Source organism: Hydractinia symbiolongicarpus, chromosome 6 (assembly GCF_029227915.1).
Source record: "Hydractinia symbiolongicarpus strain clone_291-10 chromosome 6, HSymV2.1, whole genome shotgun sequence".
NCBI classification, from domain to species: Eukaryota; Metazoa; Cnidaria; class Hydrozoa; order Anthoathecata; family Hydractiniidae; genus Hydractinia; species Hydractinia symbiolongicarpus.
In genome coordinates, this window is record NC_079880.1 from 32473018 (window position 1) to 32492324 (window position 19307).

Here is a 19307-nt window from a genome sequence, read left to right on the forward strand (position 1 = left end):
CAGTTGAGCTAGTTACTTTGTGCCTTCCCGATTCTGATGCAAAGGTTTTGATTTTCTGTTTCTTTTTTCGTTCTGAGAATGCGTTAAGATCTTTGTTGTATGATTCAATAAAGTTATTTCAAGCATCAGTACCCATATCTTCGACTTTCAATAGAAAATTTGTAGTATCTTCATTTGCAGCCTTGAGATATTTGAGATATTGGAAAGGTGAAATTTAATGATATTTGTAGTAACAGCTCTATGTTTGATGTTAGATTTGTATTTTTTGTATTCGTAGGTGTAAGTACTACTTATCTGAGAAGTTTCAGTCATGACATGAAAACATATATTGAATCATTTTTATGGTGCTTTGTTAGTGGTCTGACACGACCTAGGAACCCAAATTTTAAGTTAGATTTTGTATTTTTGTTATCGCAGAAGATAGTACTACTTGCATACAAATTATTAAAATTATTAGAATATCAAAATAATAATTATTTGCAATTAACAGGAGTAATGACTCTATTCTTAAAATCTGCGAATGACTCTGTTCCCCGTATCTCTATTGGCAGTGCATTGAAAATTTTTGCACCGATAGAGAAAAAGCCAGATTTTGCGAGCTCGAGTTTCACTTTAGGAATAGATAACATTGTAGAGTTTTGCCGAGTATTTTCACAATGGATATTAAATTTAAAATATTACAATCTAAACATTTCTTTACAAGAAGGACTGCGTGCTTATATATTTCATCAATAACGCTCCTCGCCCAAAATTGCTGGTACTCTTCGATCAACCGAACTCAGTAGATTGAGTCGTGTTCTGGAAAAGTTGATTTGTTGATTTGCAAAGAATGAAAAGCAGCCTCTACCCTCACTCAGCTCTTTTTTCTCCATTTCATTATCATGATATGACAAATACGAGTTGAAGGATTTTGCATTGTGACCTATTTTTAATGCCAAGGTTGGCCACACTTTAGTAAAGAAATTGTTATGCATTGACGGGTCATTGCTGACGTCAGTAAAATTTAAATGACGGATCTTCGTTATTTTTTTCGTTTAAGTTCATTTTTCCACAGGCCTTATCGACTAGTCTCTAATTTGGTACTTTAGGGGAAACTTTGCTGACGTCAGCAAAGTTTTTAAACCTTTGTAATTCCTTAGCCGTTCGTCAAAAGTGCATGATCCTTCACATTATTATATTATATCCATCAGCGTTTCCAGCTCTACACAATAGAAGCAACGTGTTAACAAATAACCCAAAAATGTTTTTTGTATTGACGGGTTCTTGCTGATGTCAGCAAAAATTTTAAACAAATATATCTCCTTAACTTTTCCTTACATGTAGCTACATCATGTTCATATACATTATTTTGATCAGAGTTTCAAGCTCTTCACAATAGATGCTACGCGGGCTAAAAAATTCTAAAAAAAAAAATTTTATATATAAGAACTTGCCAGTGCTGACGTCAACAAAATTAAATGACGGTTCTTTGTCATTTATCCTTTCCCTAAGTGGATTTTTCCACGGGCTTTATCGACTAGTCTATCTATAAAATAATACGGAGAGTGTCTGTCTGTCTGAAACAGACAAAGTGGATGTGTTCATTTTCCTCTGATGTCGCCGAAAAATGCTTGTCTCAAATGGTGGTCGACAAACTTAAAGTCGCGAGGTCAATAACACTAATTAACGTCAATATCTTAATTTAAGTTAGCCTAACTTTATACGCCTGTTTTCTGCCTTGTGTAATTTAGCGTAAATTTTTACGCCTGCTTTCTGATTAAGCACCAGGTCGTTTGGTGTAATATTTTAATTCCTTTTCTCAATTTCACTTTTAGGAAAATGTGAGCGTCGATTACTTTCCACATGAAGAGAGCAGTGGCGAGGAAGACGGTAGTCCTTGCATATTTACAAAGAAAAGCAAAAAGGCTGGAAAAAGAGGGCGGAAGTGTTTGTGGCCAGAAGATATAGTGACAGACTTGGTAGACATTATACTAGAAAATGAAATGCTAAAGAAGAAACTTCTTTTGACCAACACCAAAAACGTAAAGAATAGCATTTACTACAACGACGTTATTCGCGAATTAAAAGAAAGGTGTAAAGAGCGTGATGATGATTTCCTCTATGATGTGGCACAACTTAGATCTAAGTTTAAAAGATGTGTAAGCATTTGCCGAAAAGCTGCATTGACGGTTAAGACAGCTTCTGGGATTAAAAGGTTCCAGGAGGGGAAAGAGTTTGGGCCGTGGTTTGAAAAACTGTTTCAAGCGATCTGTACGATGGATCATTGCCAACCAGAGCAATCAATTGAACAAGCACATGAAATGGCGGACTCCTATTTGACGACTCCTTCAAGTTCTTCTGAGCAAACAACATACGCTGACTCAGAGCAAGGCACATCAAAAGATTCTACCAGTAAGAAAAGGAGACGCAGTTCAAAAGTGTTTGTTCCAGTAAACAAAAATAATGTTAAAAGGCAGGTACTAGAAGAATCCTTAAGCCGTGAGTATACAAAAAAGGTGTGATATTTTAAAATGCTTATAATTCACCAAAACTTTATTTTGATATATTAATGTATATATTTTTAGAAAGCCTATATGATTACCTATATAATGGTATAAAAATTATTAAGAAAAAATAAAATTTGAAGGTTTACACGAAAAAAAAACGGCCCCTCTCCTACAAATGCGATCTCTTTTACAAAACTACTAATTTCTCAAGTTTGCTGTTTGCTTTTTTGTGACCACAAGACATTGATCTAAAAACGCTTTTTTAATTTTTTCTTAATGTTTTTTACTTTTGGAGTTATTTAGTATTAAAATTTTTTCCACAATTTTTAACCTCTGATTGTCAGAAAACTCATCATAACGCGCTTTCTACTCATTCTCAAGAAATAAAAAAAAAGCTTTTTTATTTAGATCAAACATTCCTCTCCACGCTAAGTGCGCTCTCCACCCCACATACTTTATAGTTTTGTAAATAAGATTTAAAACGTAAGTGATACTCTCTTAAAAATTTAACACTGTGAAAAAGAGCTTTTAAGTTTCTTACAGAAATCTTATACTTCTGCATAATAATTGGTCACTATGGTAACGACTATTTGTTAACAGGTTTTTTTTACATCTTCTGTTTTAGCTGCACGTGTTCGCTCACATTCGCAATTATACACAGTTGAGTATGGGTAAAGCAAAAAAAAACTCTGGAAACAAAAATCTTTTCGACTAGTGCTAGCTTGGCGATCAACAGGGAAAACGTTTTGCTTTAATCTTCTTTTAGCTGGCAAGTCAAATATTTTTCTTTAGATTTTCTTCTTTTTTTTGATATAAAAGCTTTATGACGATAGGACATTTTTATTCGCTGTTAACTGGTTTTGCCATGTTTTTCAAAGCAAATTATATTCAACTTCTGAAGATAAAAAAGAAAAAGAAAATATTCTTATGGGAAATAGGAGAAAAACTTCAAAAAAAATCTTTTAACTACATACGAAAATCATTTTCCTCTTTGAGTCGGCTATCATTTAAAACCTTGAACATAATTGAGTAGTAAAAATTAATACCCAAGATGATTACGTGTGAACAAATATTTGATCTTTATCGCTTAACAAAAAAGTAATTTATGAAAAAAAATATTTTTTTGGGATAATAATCTATCTTAAATACATTTTTTTAAAAATATTTTTGCACCATTTTAAAGACCAGATCTTTTTCTATCTAATCACACTCACGCCCTAAACAATCTGTTCAAATCGTTGGAAGAATTTACTGAATCTGTAAAAGAAAATAGTACGCAACAACTGGTTGATTTTCTGAAAGAGGACGCTTCCAGGCAAGAAAAAAGAGATGAAATGTTCATGAAAATGATGGAACGATGCCTTATGCCTCCGCCACAGATGCAACAACTGCACCCGTCAGAAATGCCACAATCTTCTTACGCTGGAAACTCTTTCAGTGTTGGAAATAGCTATGTTGACCCAAGAAGTTATCATCACAATTTTTTAGTGTATGGGAATGGGACAAATAACACTGGTGATACCTCTGGTGATATTCTTGATAATTTCTTACAACAAACAAAATAAAAGTAATGTTTAGTCATGCAGCTTTTGGTTGAATAAAACATTTTCTACTGAAAGCAGTTCTCTTTTTTCTCCCAAAATAACTCAGCGCTTGCCTTATACTTTTAGCAGAACTATCTAATATGTAGTTCTTTTGATGTCGGTCCGTCCTATCTCTTCTTTTGTTCGTTGCTGGATCCACTGTTAAATCCATGCCACGCTTGAGAATATCTCCTCTGTTAATGCAGATATTATGTAGGACGACTGCAGCTAATCCAATGGCCTTTACGGACTCCTTCGAACAACTTACCAAAGGCACCTTCAGACACCATTCGTGCTCGGCTAAGACGGCAATTAAAGTAGCGCTTTTTCTCTGTTAACACAGCGTCACCATATGGCTTGCACATCCAAGATTTCAATGGGAATGCCCCATCGTCAAGTATCATCGGAGGGATATGAACATCACCTACAATTTGAAATTTGTCTGGTAACACTTTTCCTCCAGTTATGTCTTCCCACAAATGGGTTGATTGCGCCTAATGCAGCCCATATAAAACGATATTTGGCATCAACCAATGCCATTACGATAACTGAGTAAAAGTTCTTGAAATTATGATACTGTTTCATGGCTTCTAGACCACCCGGAGGGCATTTTATGGGTAAATGTGACCCATCTATCGCAGAAAACGCAAATTGAAACTGCCATTCCGCTTCCATGTCAATTAATGCTTGCCGAAATTCCTCTTCGTTTTTCGGAAACATGGCTGTGACATTATCTTGCCACAAAACTTCAACGATTTCCTGGCACACTTCTTTAGTTATGCAACTGATGGTCGATTCTACATGTCCAGTCATTTCCCCTACGGCATAGTTATAGTCGCCTTTTCCGAGTTTATACAATGTGATAGCCAACCGTTCTTCAGCTGAAATCGAGCCCGCGCCAGTGTCTTGCTTGGTTACTGCCGGCCAGATTTTCTCCAGTATATAGTTAAATGTTTGTTTGGAAACTCTGAATGTTTGTTTGAATCTTTCGTTATATGAAATATTTACCGTGTTCCACCAACCTTCATTCCGTGTAAATTTCCTGCAAGAACGTACACATGTTTTTGTTTCGCTATTTATCAGTTCATGATAACTATTTATGCAATGTTTGATGAGAGCCTGAAAAATCATAATTCGGTGCTGTTGGTTTCTCAACTGTACTTCCAGATATCGTAAGACTTGTAGTCGCAATTTATGACTTTTTCTTTTACGCTTAAAATACTGTAGAAGCAAAACTTCATCACATTCGTTTCTCAAATTTTCGTTCATTACGACGGGAATGTTAAAAGCGAAAGAATGAAGAATTGAATTAGACAAGCTTTTAAAAACATTAAACTCGGCGTTTCGTGAACTTACTTGCTGTGTTGAACTTTTGCTGGATTTAATTTAATTAAAATAGACAAGGCAGAAAACAGGCGTATAAAGTTACGCTTAATGAAGCCAATTACAATGCAGTTATAATTTTAAGGCCAAGTAACTTGGAAACGAGGTGGTGACGTCTGTCATTTTTTACCGCGTGCGTAACTAGGGACCACCAGGGGCCAAATTCTTCTTCTTCTTCTTTGCAGCTCCGGCTTGAAACTATAAGCGTTTTTCGCCTCCTGCTATACATCAAATTTGACAAATTTGTCAACTCCCTCCTTTTTTTTCGATTAGATGCAATTTTTCTCAGCTTGTAGATAATAACAAAATATTTCATCGTATCTTGCGTTTGTTTTGTATGGTAAATAATAACAAAATATTTTATCTTACCTTGCGTTCGTTTAACTATGAGAGATAAGTATCAAAATGTTTCGTCTTATCTTGTGTTTGTTTAACTGCGGTTGAAAAATATTCGAGACAGGTTTTTAAGTTTATCCAATGGAAAACTATCGCTAACGTTATCGAAAAGGAAGGGTAAAAAAAAGAAGAAACTCATTTATGACATATAAACATTAAATCAAATCTTCACATACATGAAAACAATCAAGCTACAGGAAATGCAACCTGTATTCATAACTATTACACGCACAAACATAAAAGTGATCTATATCATTATAATTTTTAGTTATAAAATCTATTTAATTTTCATATATATATTAAACTAAAATTATATTATATATTAATTCTTATCCAAAATTATACTTCCAACACTGTAAAAATCAGACAAAATATTTCATGTTTATCTACAATATAGGCATCTTATAAATTCTCTTACGGCAACAGTAAATACTCAGTATCTGGATTGCTGCTTTCCTTAAAGGTATTTATCGAAAATGATAGTAGTGTAATTAATGCAGTGATAACCGTGTGAAGATTGATAATCAAAAATTCCATCAATTTAACATGTAGTCATTTTAGCAGGAAATCATCGAAAAATAACGCTGTTAAAAATGATTTTGGAAATTACCTCTTTAACATTAGCTGACTAAATACTCTTTTTTAAAAAAAGTGAAAGATATTATTAAGTGGCAACCTTAACCAACTGCCTGTTTAAATTGAGACTTTTTGTTGAAATCCTTGAAAAGCAAAAAAAGTTCTGGAGATTGTACAAGGTGACTAAAAAATCATTGGGAAATCCTGAAATTTATTTTATAAATTTGTTAGATGTTTTTGCTTCAGTCAAATCTATTTTTGACGTAGTCAAGTGATCGTCGGCTGCAGCATTTACCTAAAAAAGGTTTATTCACATTAACTGATTGAACTGCGTGACATTAAAAGTGGATAATAAAAATTTAATTACAAACAACGAAAAAGATAGAGATAGCAATTTCAACAAATTTATTTTAAAGTGAAAACCTAACCTCTTCAACTTCTTCATCTGTCACTTCTTCAGGAAGTTGCTGATCAATTGTTTGCTCAACTGCCGTTTCTAGATTGATAGAAAGCATGATCATTCTTCACGTTATATAAATATAAAATAACGTTTATCGCAAACCGCCTACAAAAATTAAATGTTCATAGATGGCCATTCTCGTCCCAAGAAAATCTCTAAAATAGCTCCGGACCCGTTTGGTCAAGTAATCAAAAGACCCACTATATCTGGGGTATTATTTGGACTCGATTCCCGATGCCTTGTTTTCAAACTAGCTGTTTTAAAGTTGACTCATCGTTTGTGGGGATCTATTTAGGTTTATGATTTAGTTCAACTCGGTTAAGAAGGTCTGGAAGTTGCTGGAAAGAAATTTAATCTGATAATAATGACTCGAAAGCATTTACTTAATGTTAAGCTACATGTAAACCTAAAACGTACTTACTTATAGCCAGTCAGATAACTCCTGCTGATGTTATGAAGCTTAGATAAGCTTAGCTAGTGTTAGCTAAAGTAAAGTGAAACACCCTCGTTCCCGGGGATATTTGTCTTTCTGATACGAGAGAAGACGGCGAAAAATACCCTGGCATTGTTGACCAGACTTTGAAATATGGCTTTCAACTGTTCGAATAATAATTTCTCGTTAGTCAGCACTTTTCTAACTCAAGATAAGAATGGCGCATGAAGCCGTGACAGATTAGTTTTTTAACAAAACTTACAAAGCTAGCCAATTTGATAAAAATTTGGTGTTACTTTTCCGAAGAAGACTGAATTGATCTACTTGAAGATTAGTCTACTTGAAGAAAGTCAAAATTTTTAAAAACAATTTTTAGATCTCGTATATTTCACTCCCCAAAAGGCTTAAATGAGTTATCGGAACCAAGTATAAGTTATTTAAAAATAATAATAATAATAATAAACAACAATCGTTTTGGTTGTCATACACCCATTTTCAAGTATCACGCCTAAAGGCTCGCGAAATATGTAAACGAGAACATAAACAACTTAATACTTTTTCAATATTTTTTCCGGCACTGTGCGATAACTACTATATCGCCTATGGTAATAGGCTAACTGTGTCTGTTTGTCTGTGACAAGCAAAGGGAATTAAAAATTAATTTGCAATTTAATTTGCTTTTAAATTCAATAAATAATTTGTTAAAAACCCCAAAGTTTTAAGAAAAAATGAATATACTGAATATGTGTCTGAACCATTATAGTATCCTAACGTTAATCTATATATTAATAAGCCAGTTCCGTGTGTCTGTAACAGGCAAAGTGGATGTCTTCATTTTCCTTTGATGTTGCCGAAAAATGCATGTCTAATATGTTGAATTTTCTGACGTTACGACGCGACAAAAATAACACTACTTTAACGTCAATATCCTATATTAAATTAATGAAGCCATTACAGTGCACCTAAAACTTTGAGGCCAAATAACTTGGAAACGAGGTGGTGACGTCAATGATTTTTCACCGCGTGGGTAACTAGGGACCAACTATGACCAATTTGGGTAATTTTCCCAAACCTGGGTCCCCGAATCCGTTTCGGAATGGACGGGTTGATGACGTCATCGAAAAACCTTCAAATCCTAATATCTCTGCAACCGTTTGTCAAAAATACGCGATCCTATACATTTTCTTGCTCAGCGTTTCAAGATCTATACGATGAAGGCAACAGGCATACACATTTCTGAAAAAAAACATTTTGTGTTCTGACATGTCTCTGCTGACGTCATCAAAATTTAAATGACGGTTGTTTTTCTCTGTTATCCTGCCTAAGTGGATTTTTCCACGGGCCTTATCGACTAGTCTATATAATAATACGCTAAGTGTGTCTGTGTGTCTGTGACAGGCAAAGTGGATGTCTTCATTTTCCTTTGATGTTGCCGAAAGATGCATGTCTAATATGTTAAATTTTCTGACGTTACGACGCGACGAAAATAACACTACTTTAACGTCAATATCCTATATTAAATTAATGAAGCTATTACAGTGCACCTATAACTTTGAGGCCAAATAACTTGGAAACGAGGTGGTGACGTCAATGATTTTTCACCGCGTGGGTAACTAGGGACCAACTAGGACCAATTTGGGTAATTTTCCCAAACCTGGGTCCCCGAATCCGTTTCGGAATGGACGGGTTGATGACGTCATCAAAAAACCTTCAAATCCTAATATCTCTGCAACCGTTTGTCAAAAATACGCGATCCTATACATTTTCCTGATAAGCGTTTCAAGACCTATACAATGAAGGCAGCAGGTATACAAAATTCTAAAAAAAAAATTTGGGGGGTTTGACTGGCCATTGCTGACGTCAGCAAAATTTTCAAACCCTTATATCTCATTAACTGCTCATTAAAAGCACATGATCATATAAATTTTCTTGATCAGCGTTTTAAGCTCCACACAATAGAGGCAACGTGAAAACAAGCTTCTGAATTTATTTATTTTGTATTTGCACTGCTGACGTCAGCAAAAAATGTAAAACAACCTATTTTACCATCTTCCTTTTGCCTGAGTGGATTTTTCCACGGGCCTTATCGACTACTCTCTTATAATAATACGCTAAGTGTTTCTGTCTGTCACTTTTGCAAAGTGGATTACATTCTTCAAAATTTTGTTTAACCAATTCTATAAAACATCGCCTATAAAATTGTTCTGTAATTTACCAAACTTTACCGATAAAATAGTATTGACGTCAAAGGAAAGTTAATTAAGATTAGTGAAGCCATTACAATGCACTTAAAACTTTGAGGCCAAATAACTTGGAAACGAGGTGGTGACGTCAATGTTTTTTCACCGCGTGGGTAACTAGGGACAACCAGGGACCAATTTGGGTAAGTTTTCCAAACCTGGGTCCCCGAATCCGTTTCGGAATGGACGGTTTGATGACGTCATCAAAAAACCTTTAAACCTTGATATCTCTGCAACCGTTTGTCAAAGATACATGATCATATACATTTTCTTGATCAGCATTTCAAGATATATACGATGAAGGCAACAGGTATACAAATTTCTAAAAAAATATGTTTATTTTGTATTTGCACTGCTGACGTCAGCAAAAAAACTAAAACAATCTATTTTTCCATTGTCCTTCTGCCTAAGTGGATTACTCCACGGGATTTATCGACTAGTCTATATAATAATACGCTAAGTGTGTCTGTCTGTGTGTCTGTGACAGGCAAAGTGGATGTGTTCATTTTTCTTTGATGTTGCCGAAAAATGCATGTCTAATATGCTAAAAGTTCTGACATTACGGCACGACGTCAATAACACTACTTTAACGTCAATATCCTATAATAAATTAATGAAACCATTACGACCATTAAGATCTATGCGATGAAAGCAACATGTATACAAATTTCTAAAAAAATTATTTTAGTATTTTAGCAAGTCTTTGCTGACGTCAGCAAACTTTTTAAACCCTTTATATCTCATTAACTGCTCATCAAAAGCACATGATCATATACATTTTCCGGATCAGCAGTTTAAGATCTACACAATAGACAAGCTTCTGAATTATTTTTTTGTGGATGGGTTGCTGACGTCATCAAAATTCAAATAAGGCTTCTTTTTCATTTTTATACTGCCTCAGTGGATTTTTCCACGGGCCTTATCGACTAGTCTATATAATAATACGCCAGTTCCGTGTGTCTGTCTGTCACTTTTGCAAAGTGGATAAAATTTCTTTGATAAAGTCTATAAAACATCGCCTATAAATTTGTTCTGTAAATTAGCAAACTTTGATGTTAAAGCAATATTGACGTCAAAGGAAAGTATATTAAGATTAGTGAAGCCATTGCATTGCACTTTTAAATTTAAGGCTTAATAACTTGGAAACGGGTGGAAATAACTGACGTCATCTCCTGCGTGGGTAACTAGGGACCACCTAGGACCAATTTGAATAAGTTTCCCAAACCTCGGTCCCCAAATCCGTTTCGGAATGGGTGGGTTGATGACGTCATCAAAAAACCTTTAAACCCTAATATCTCTGCAACCGTTTGTCAAAAGTACATAATCCTATACATTTTCTTGATCAGCGTTTCAAGATCTATACGATAGAGGCAACAGGTATACAAATTTCTAAAAAAAATTTATCGGTTTTGACGGGGCCATTGCTGACGTCAGCAAAATCTTTAAATTCTTATATCTCATTAACATCAAAATTTTTATCCTGCTTTAGTGGATTTTTCCACGGGCTTTATCGACTAGTCTATATAATAATACGCTTGTGTGAGTGACCATGTGAGTCCACGACACGCAAAGTATGGGTCACTTTCTCGCGACATGGCGTTACGCTAAAATTTACTTAGTTAAAAAAAACGCGAATCAGGGGGTTATTATTTAAAAATTTAGTTCTCTTTTCTTATTACTTTAAAAAGTAAAACTTTTTTTTTTATTTTATTAAAGCTAATTTTTATTTTATTTTTAAATGTCTTTATTTGTATTCTGTTTTAAATGCCCCGTTGATCGTTATAGATAGAATATTTTAATTTTACCTCTGGTTTACCATGTGCGCGCCGTATCTCACGGAAACAAAGTTTATCAACTGAAAAAAGAAAACCAAAGCAAAGAATATTGTCTCTTTTTCAAAGTTATTTCAAACAATGTTTACTCATCATGAGGTTAGATTAAACCTCATTTTTGTGTTCTGGGACCGAGGTTGCTTCCTTTTATAAAAAATCTATCGAATTCGAATATGAATGTACTTCAAATCTAAAATGTAAAAGAAGAAACTGTTGTTGTCGAACGAAGTTGCTGTTGTTAGTTAGAAATACTTTTTTTAAAAAAAATAAAGAATGTACGATGATATAACATTACAAAGAAAATTGATTGAAAATGTATCAAATAATTGTAATCCAATTTATGAAGCGAAGTTTAGTAGTCGAAGTAAAAAACTGATTGAACTTTCATCCAGAGAACGCTAGCAAGCTACCTACTGAGAAAGCGGAAGAAAAAAAGCAGGTGTGTTGTTTAGATTATTTAGGAGAGAAATGAATTTGGGTGTATAACGATATTTTAGCCGTTTCTTTCAGAGCTAAATTTTTCCTTAAATATTAAGTTCGTTGTTGTGTCTTGCGCCGGAAAATATTTTCTTTAAGCACTTATTTTGCAAGATATATATACTCTGAAAAATGGGTCAGAAGTTTAGAATATCCTAGGAATATGTCTAAGCTTGATATTTTGTTTTAAATATGAACATTTGTATGACGCACAAAATTGATTAGAAGATAACTTTTTTTATTGTATATCAAACGAACTGAACTTTTTTGTGTCCAAGCAATAGACCGTTACATGTAGTAGAAATTGCCATTAGCTAGCTATAATAACTTATAACATGCTTTATTTTATTAAGGCATTATATATTTTCAGGCTATAGTCATGATAAGAACATATTGAGAATAATGAGGATAGCATTTGTAAAAAATGTTAAGAACATCAGGCTTAAACTGAAACCCACTATTCTTATTAAAACAGTGTGTATATCCTAGATAAGAATTTACATAAACTGTAAAAAGTAATTTTTCCGTTGTTACTGTTCTTGTAATTCAGTTTTGATTTCGTTATAAAAAACCTAAACATAAAACCTAAACTTAAATCAATGTTTACATCTGTTACGTTGCCGTTTGAAATATTTTCGATTCTTAAATTCGAAAACACTGAATTGTTATCTTCTTTGATTTTATGCGTGATTTTCTTGATTATAAGTTTGGGTCTGTTCTTTTATTATTTTGGATTGCAATATTTAGGTAGATATACAAAATACCGAATGATTCAAATTTATATATATCTCTTTTATGTGTTTTCAAAGGTTTGCCGTATGCAATAGACTGAATAGCTGATTTTGTATGACTTAACCAAAAATATTGGATTTTTTTTAATGTTTGGCATTCTGTTTTTTTCCCTGGTGTACTTCTGGAATGGCAAAAAAAGTATATAGTTTTAGCGTATTTGGTTTTAACGGTTGTTAGACACCTTTGATTTTTTTGGACATTTTCCTTTTTTATTTGATACATTTTTTTGGTTGTTGTTGCACAGACGTTTTGTTTCAGCGGTTATAAACGTAGAATAATACAGATTGTGAGCAACCTCGATCCCAGGGCCTTTTCTTTTTTTGCCATCCCGTTATAAAAGAGACAAAGACCCCGGGTCGAGGTTGATATGTAAGTTTTAAAAATTTATATTATTGTGTTGTATGTTTTTGTTTGTTATCCCTTACATCGATTTCATGAGAGATTCAGTGGATTCTTCCACGGGAATTCAGCTAGTATATAATAATACGCTGAGTGTGTCGAATCCGTTTCGGAATGGACGGGTTGATGACGCCATCAAAAATTCTTGAAACCCTAATAACTCTTCAACCGTTTGTCAAAAGTACACAATCCTATACATTTTCTTGATCAGCGTTTTAAGATCTATACAATAAAGGCAATAGGTATACAAAGTTCTAAAACAATTTTTTGGGTTTTCACGGGACATTGCTGACGTCAGCAAAATTTCTAAACCCTTATCTCATTAACCATTCATCAAAAGCACGTGATTACATACATTTTTTGATCAGCGCTTTTAGAGGCAACGTAAAAATAAGGTTCTAATTTTTTTGCAGATGGGTTGCTGACGTCATCAAAATTCAAATAACGCTTCTTTTTCGTTTTTATCCTGTCTCAGTGGATTTTTCCACGGGCTTTATCGACTAATCTCTTTAATAATAGCGGTATTTTGTCTGTGTGTCTGCGAAAGCGGCGTCCCGTAACGAAAACACGAAATTTTTAAACTGCGCACAAAACCAAATGCGATATATTTTTGTCCACTTTGTTGCAACGGGTTAATTTAAAGGACGGGCAACCCCGTGGATTTTTCCACGGGCTAAAGACGATCTCTTTAATAATAGCCGTATTTTGTCTATGTGTCCGCGAGAGCTGCGTCCCGTAACGAAATCACGAAATTTTTATAATGCGCACCAATACCAAATGCGATATATTTTTGTCCAGTTTGTTGCGACAGGTGAATTTAAAGGACGGGCGAACCCGTGGGTTTTTCCACGGGCTAACGACTTCTCTTTAATAATAGCCGTGTTTTGTCTGTGTGTCCGCAAGAGCCGCGTCCCGTAACGGAATCACGAATTTTTATAATGCGCACCAATACCAAATGCGATATATTTTTGTCCACTTTGTTGCGACAGGTGAATTTAAAGGAAGGGTGAACCGGTGGATTTTTCCACGGGCTAACGACTTCTCTATAATAATATGTTCCGTTTGTCTGTCTGTCTGTGACTGTTACAAAGACGATATTTTTTACCACCCAAATGCGCGAGTTTGTCGAGTTTTTTTGTTTACATTTCTCTCGCAACCGTTAGAAACCACGTGATAGAAAATAAGCAATATGATTCGCTCAAATACGTACTTTCGAGCGGGACGGCATTCGAATAGAAAGTTTCCTTGGCGTAAAAACAAACAAACATAAAAATCTCTCGACAAAGTTCTATACAAAAGGCAAACTAAAGAAGCGAAGAAGAATTTTCGACGATCTCTTAGTCATAAAAAAGTGCAGATATTAAGAGCAAGGAAAGTCAAAGTGAAGAAGTGGAGTGGATTAAAAAATCATATAATTTGGAACAGGGTTACCATCGACACACAAAACAACAACAAAAGAACAGTCCCTTCGTCTTTAAAAAAGTGCAAAAAGTGAAATGTTAAAGTGTTTTAAAAAAGAATATATGAGAAAGAAGAAAAGTCCCAGTGAAGAAGTAGAAGTAAAAGTAGAAAAGTGAAGTTGGAAGCCACAATAAGTTACTTCGGAGGAAGTAGTAAAGTAAAGTTAGAAGTAGAATATGAATGGTAGAGTTTCAAGTTCAAGTGATTTGGAATTCAGAAAAGGTAAGAACTTTGATATTTTTAAACGTTCTGTTTTTATATGTAGGATACTTAAAATTGTCAAGGAGAATCGTATTCTCAAAAAAAATCCATTAGAACTTCAAATTCTTAAAGTTTACCGCGTTTTTTATAAAGAAGCTAGCATATTTGTTTTTTATTTTTTGCATAATTAATGTATCTCCTGGTGCTTAACTAATGTATAAGTTCTAAAATTCAAAATGCTACATAAAGCTGTTAGCTGGCTACAATGTGCTAGCGAAATAAAAAATTTTGGTTTGTTGAACTAAATGCAAATGTCATAATTCTACATTGCTTTTGTTTTCCTTTATATGTGTTTTACTAAGCATAAATGGCTAGCTATAGACGTAGCTAAATCTCCCCAGCTTAAAGTATATTTAACTGGGTGTCCTAGCTACTGTTAGCTAGCTAATGTTAGCTTCAAGAAGGGTCCATACCATAGTTAGCTCTAACCTATAAGTTATGTTGTTATTCCTCTTTTTTAAGCATTTATAGCTACCTTAGTAGTCAAACTATTCTTTTTTTTTGAACACAAATTATGATGTAGCAAGCTAGCTACAAAATTTTTCTTGAACTTTAAGAATAGTGTGACTCATTGTTAATGCCCATAGAGTATAGTTTTTTTCACATTTTCTGTAAACTGAGGACCACAATATGACAAGTGGAACGAATTTTATAGAATTTAAAGGGTGTGTGTTTAAGTTATTTTTCATTGTTTTGTCTCCTCATCCTGACTTTTGTCAGCCTACATGTAAAATGCCAGGTTTTTTACAGGGGTTTTTGACATTTGATTGGAAATTTATATACGTGGGTTTATGACTTTGGGTTAAAAAAATTATAAGAGGATGGTATGGTTGTCAGTTCATATTGTTCGTGTTGCAGAATGCTGTTTTTTGAAATTTTGTGTAAACTTTTGTGGAAATAGACCACATGCAATATAAATACTGAAAGAACAAATCTTTGTAGAATCAGACTTCGCTGTAAGCTGTTGTAAAGCTGATGTCTTTATCGGTAAAATTTACAGCCATAGTTTACTAATTAAGATAAAAATAAAACGAGTTTTAAAGTTAAAAAGTATTTCTTTATAAGCTTTTCGTACACTAACTACATCTTCAGGCTATATAAACAACTTTGTCTTTATATTTCGTGAACTAACTGTATGTGATGTAATTTTTGCTGGAAGAAAATTCCATGGTTTCATGTTTTTGTTTTTCTTGAGAATTTTACAAAATTTTGTAGGGATAAATATTTGCTGATGATAAAAAAATTATTTATGACTGAAGCTGCTTTTGTTTCTTATATTTTATAATCTAAACGCGAGGACTGTATGCACTGAAATGACTGATTTTTTTAAATTTTGATGTGTTTCATAACTTTTTTTGGAAGATTATTGGGTAATGGCAATATACGATACGCTGAATTAAATTATTTTTGTTGATTCAGATGTGTTTCTAAAAAACCGATCTGTTTTACATTTTGCGAAACTTTTGTTAATGAACCGTATACAATGTTTGTTGATTCAAGTTTATTCTTTGCTTATTGATTTTTTGACATTTAGGTTTAAAATTGTTAGTAAATGGCAGTATGGATCATCATATTAAAAAAGAAAATTTTTGAGTTCTTAACTGGTTGATTTTTTCATTTTGTGTAAATTTTTGCGGGAGAGGATGGTATGCAACCAAAATGACTGATTTTTCTAGATTTAAATTATGTGTTTCCAAACTATGGCTTTTTCATATTTTTGTATAAGCTTTTAAGGGAAAGACAATACTTAAAATGTGTAGAGAACTTATTTTTGTTGATTTGTGCTAACTCTTGCAGGCCTTCCTTTTGACATTTCAGAATAAAATACTGAGGTTTCATATTTGAGATGCGTTATTTCTAACATTGTTATTATCCGTGTTGTGACTGTCTGTGTTGTAACTGTCGGTGTTCTTACTGTCCGTTTTGTGGGTGTTGTGAGTGCAGATGTTTTGAGAATCGTTGTTGTAACTTTTTATCAACTACATTTTGCACCTTGCAAGCTGTTCTTTATTTGTGTGGAGGATTTATTGCGATTTGACATTTGACATTTGATGTAAGATTTTAAAAACATTTTTTGACAGGTCTTTGCTGACGTCGTCAGCAAAATTTTTAAACCCTTATATCTCATTAACCGCTCATCAAAATCACATGATCATATACATTTTCTTGATTAGCGTTCCAAGATCTATACAATAAAGGCAACGAGTATACAAATTTCTAAAAAAGAAATTTTGTGTGTTGACTGGAATTTGATGACGTCAGCAAAATTCTTAACCCCTATATCTTTTTAGGCATTCGCCAAAAGCACACGATTCTATACATTATTTTGATCAGCGTCCCAACCTCTACTTATTACAGGCAACGGATGAACTAATTTTTACCAATGTTTTTTGTATCTGTACTACTGACGTCAACAAAAAAATCTAAAACAACCTTTTTTTCATTGTCCTTTTGCCTAAGTGGATTTCTCCACGAATTTATCGACTAGTCTATATAATAATACGCTAGTCTCGTGTCTCTGTGACTCTGTGACAGGCAAAGTGGATGTCTTCATTATTTTCCTTTGCCGAAAAATGCATGTCTAATATGTTAAATTTCTAACGTTACGGCGCGACGTCAATAATACTACTTTAACGTCAATATCTATATAATAATACGCTTGTGTGAGTGACCATGTGAGTCCACAACGCACAAAGTACGGGTGACTTTTCTATTAAATGGCGTTACGTTAAAATTTACCAAGTTAAAAAAACGCGAATCAGGGGGTTCATATTTTGGTTGAAAAATATGACTTAATCTCGAGAGTGCAATTAACTCGAAAGGGCGAAGAGTAGAGATAACACTCGATGATTTTAAGGAGTATACTAAATAAAGCCATTACACTTATTGGTCAATTATATAATTCTCTCTCGTATCAGCGGAGATCGAACGCTTTCACAACTTTGGTTTGGAAGTATTGAAAGATAAAGATACAATGTTTGCCAACAATTGTGATGAACTACTTGGGAAGAGATTTAAGGATGATTGGACAAACACGATGAAAAGGAAAAAATATAAAGAGTTGATTTCTCAATCTAAATCACCTGGATCTTCAAGCAAAAAGCCCTGTCGAGGAGGCCCTCCATCTGTCATCAAAGGTAGAGGGCGATCAGCCTATTTGGTGCGATGTTAACACAACCCTTTGGCGCATCATCAGGTAAATTTTATTCATGCGCCAGTTCTAAACATTCCAGGTCTAATTCCAGTAAACATAACCAATGTTTATCCAATAGTAAGGATGTTGTTTTCCAGGTAGATACTAAAAGTACCCCTGGCTTGCAGAATAAAATATTTTTTACACAATTGGAAACATCTTACCCAGGATCAAAACATTTTATCAATAGTAAGAGGATACACAACCTTATCAGGTAAAGTTATCTTTGAATGCTCACATGATCAAGAGCAAATAAACTTAATGAACCTGGAAGGACAACATGACAGCACTAAGTTATTTATTAAAGATTAGAAGATTAAAGGGGGTACTTAACCCTATTCGATCCGGGGTTTTTCAAACATATCATGACCGGGAGGGGGGGCGGAATCCGCCCCCTCCCTCAATAACTTTCCACAGGCTTGTCCAAATTGAATCAAACTTAGCACACTTATAGTACGTCACAAAAGGAACAAAATGGCAGCAGTAATTTTTTGCTTGCGTCAGCACATTTTCTGTGACGCCATCAAAAGCTTGAAATTTCTTTAAAATGCCATTGTCTGTTTAAAATTCAATTACTTTAGTTCTAGAGCAACTTTTTAAATTCTGTTTGAAGTTTCTGACAGCTAAATAAATGTTTTTAACATATTTTCCGGTTTTTTGGATGTCATGAAAAATTGCCAAAAAAAGCCCGAAAATCCATTTTTTTCTGATTTTCGGGTAAAATCCGAAAATATCGGGAAATCAGACTAATTACGTGTCCAAAAGATGCGGAAGGATTCTTCTTGATGAAACAAAGTTGTGTTATAAGTTTCAAGTTTTAAGGATAATCCTAACAAGACTTATTATATTTCCCCATTATAAGGGTTTCATAGAGATTTTTAGGGGTAGTTTCGGGTAATAGCCAATATCAAAGCCTCTGAAAGGTATGGGACCTAAAAATTTGGCATGCAGGTGTCTAATAGATAATTATTGAAACTCAGTAAGTATCGTAGCTATGCAACATAGTATTAAGGAGTTATTAAAAAAACCGTCAAGGGTGGGGGGGGGGGGTCACGCCGCCCCGCCCCGCCCCGGACCGAATAGGGTTAAAGTAAGGAGCTTTTACAGGTATCAAAGGAAATCCAGACGTATCTGTTGGGCAAACAGATCATGATTACAGCATAATACCTACCCAGCAAATTGAATGTAATAGCAGACAGGGCGTCACGAAACCACCAGAACTCAATTAAAAAAAATGACCAAGTTAATGGGGTTAAATAGATCTATTTGTGTCTCGGTTAAATAACCAACTGCTAAGTTACTTTTCTTGCAGACCAGAGCCAGGGAGCAAAGGGA

The 19307-nt window shown here is 34.1% G+C and overlaps 1 protein-coding gene across 1 annotated transcript in view; it reads right to left on the reverse strand.

The window, feature by feature from the left end:
* Positions 1–5986: 5986 nt before the first annotated feature.
* The window catches only part of LOC130646904 (doublecortin domain-containing protein 2-like), a 44851-nt gene continuing 31530 nt past the window's right edge, over positions 5987–19307 (reverse strand). The window contains exons 10-11 of the mRNA XM_057452567.1: positions 6853–6920; positions 5987–6719 (exon numbers count right to left, since the gene is read on the reverse strand). Coding sequence (XP_057308550.1) covers positions 6636–6719; positions 6853–6920 — 152 coding nt within the window. The 3' untranslated portion in view covers positions 5987–6635. The remainder of the gene's footprint in view (positions 6720–6852; positions 6921–19307) is intronic.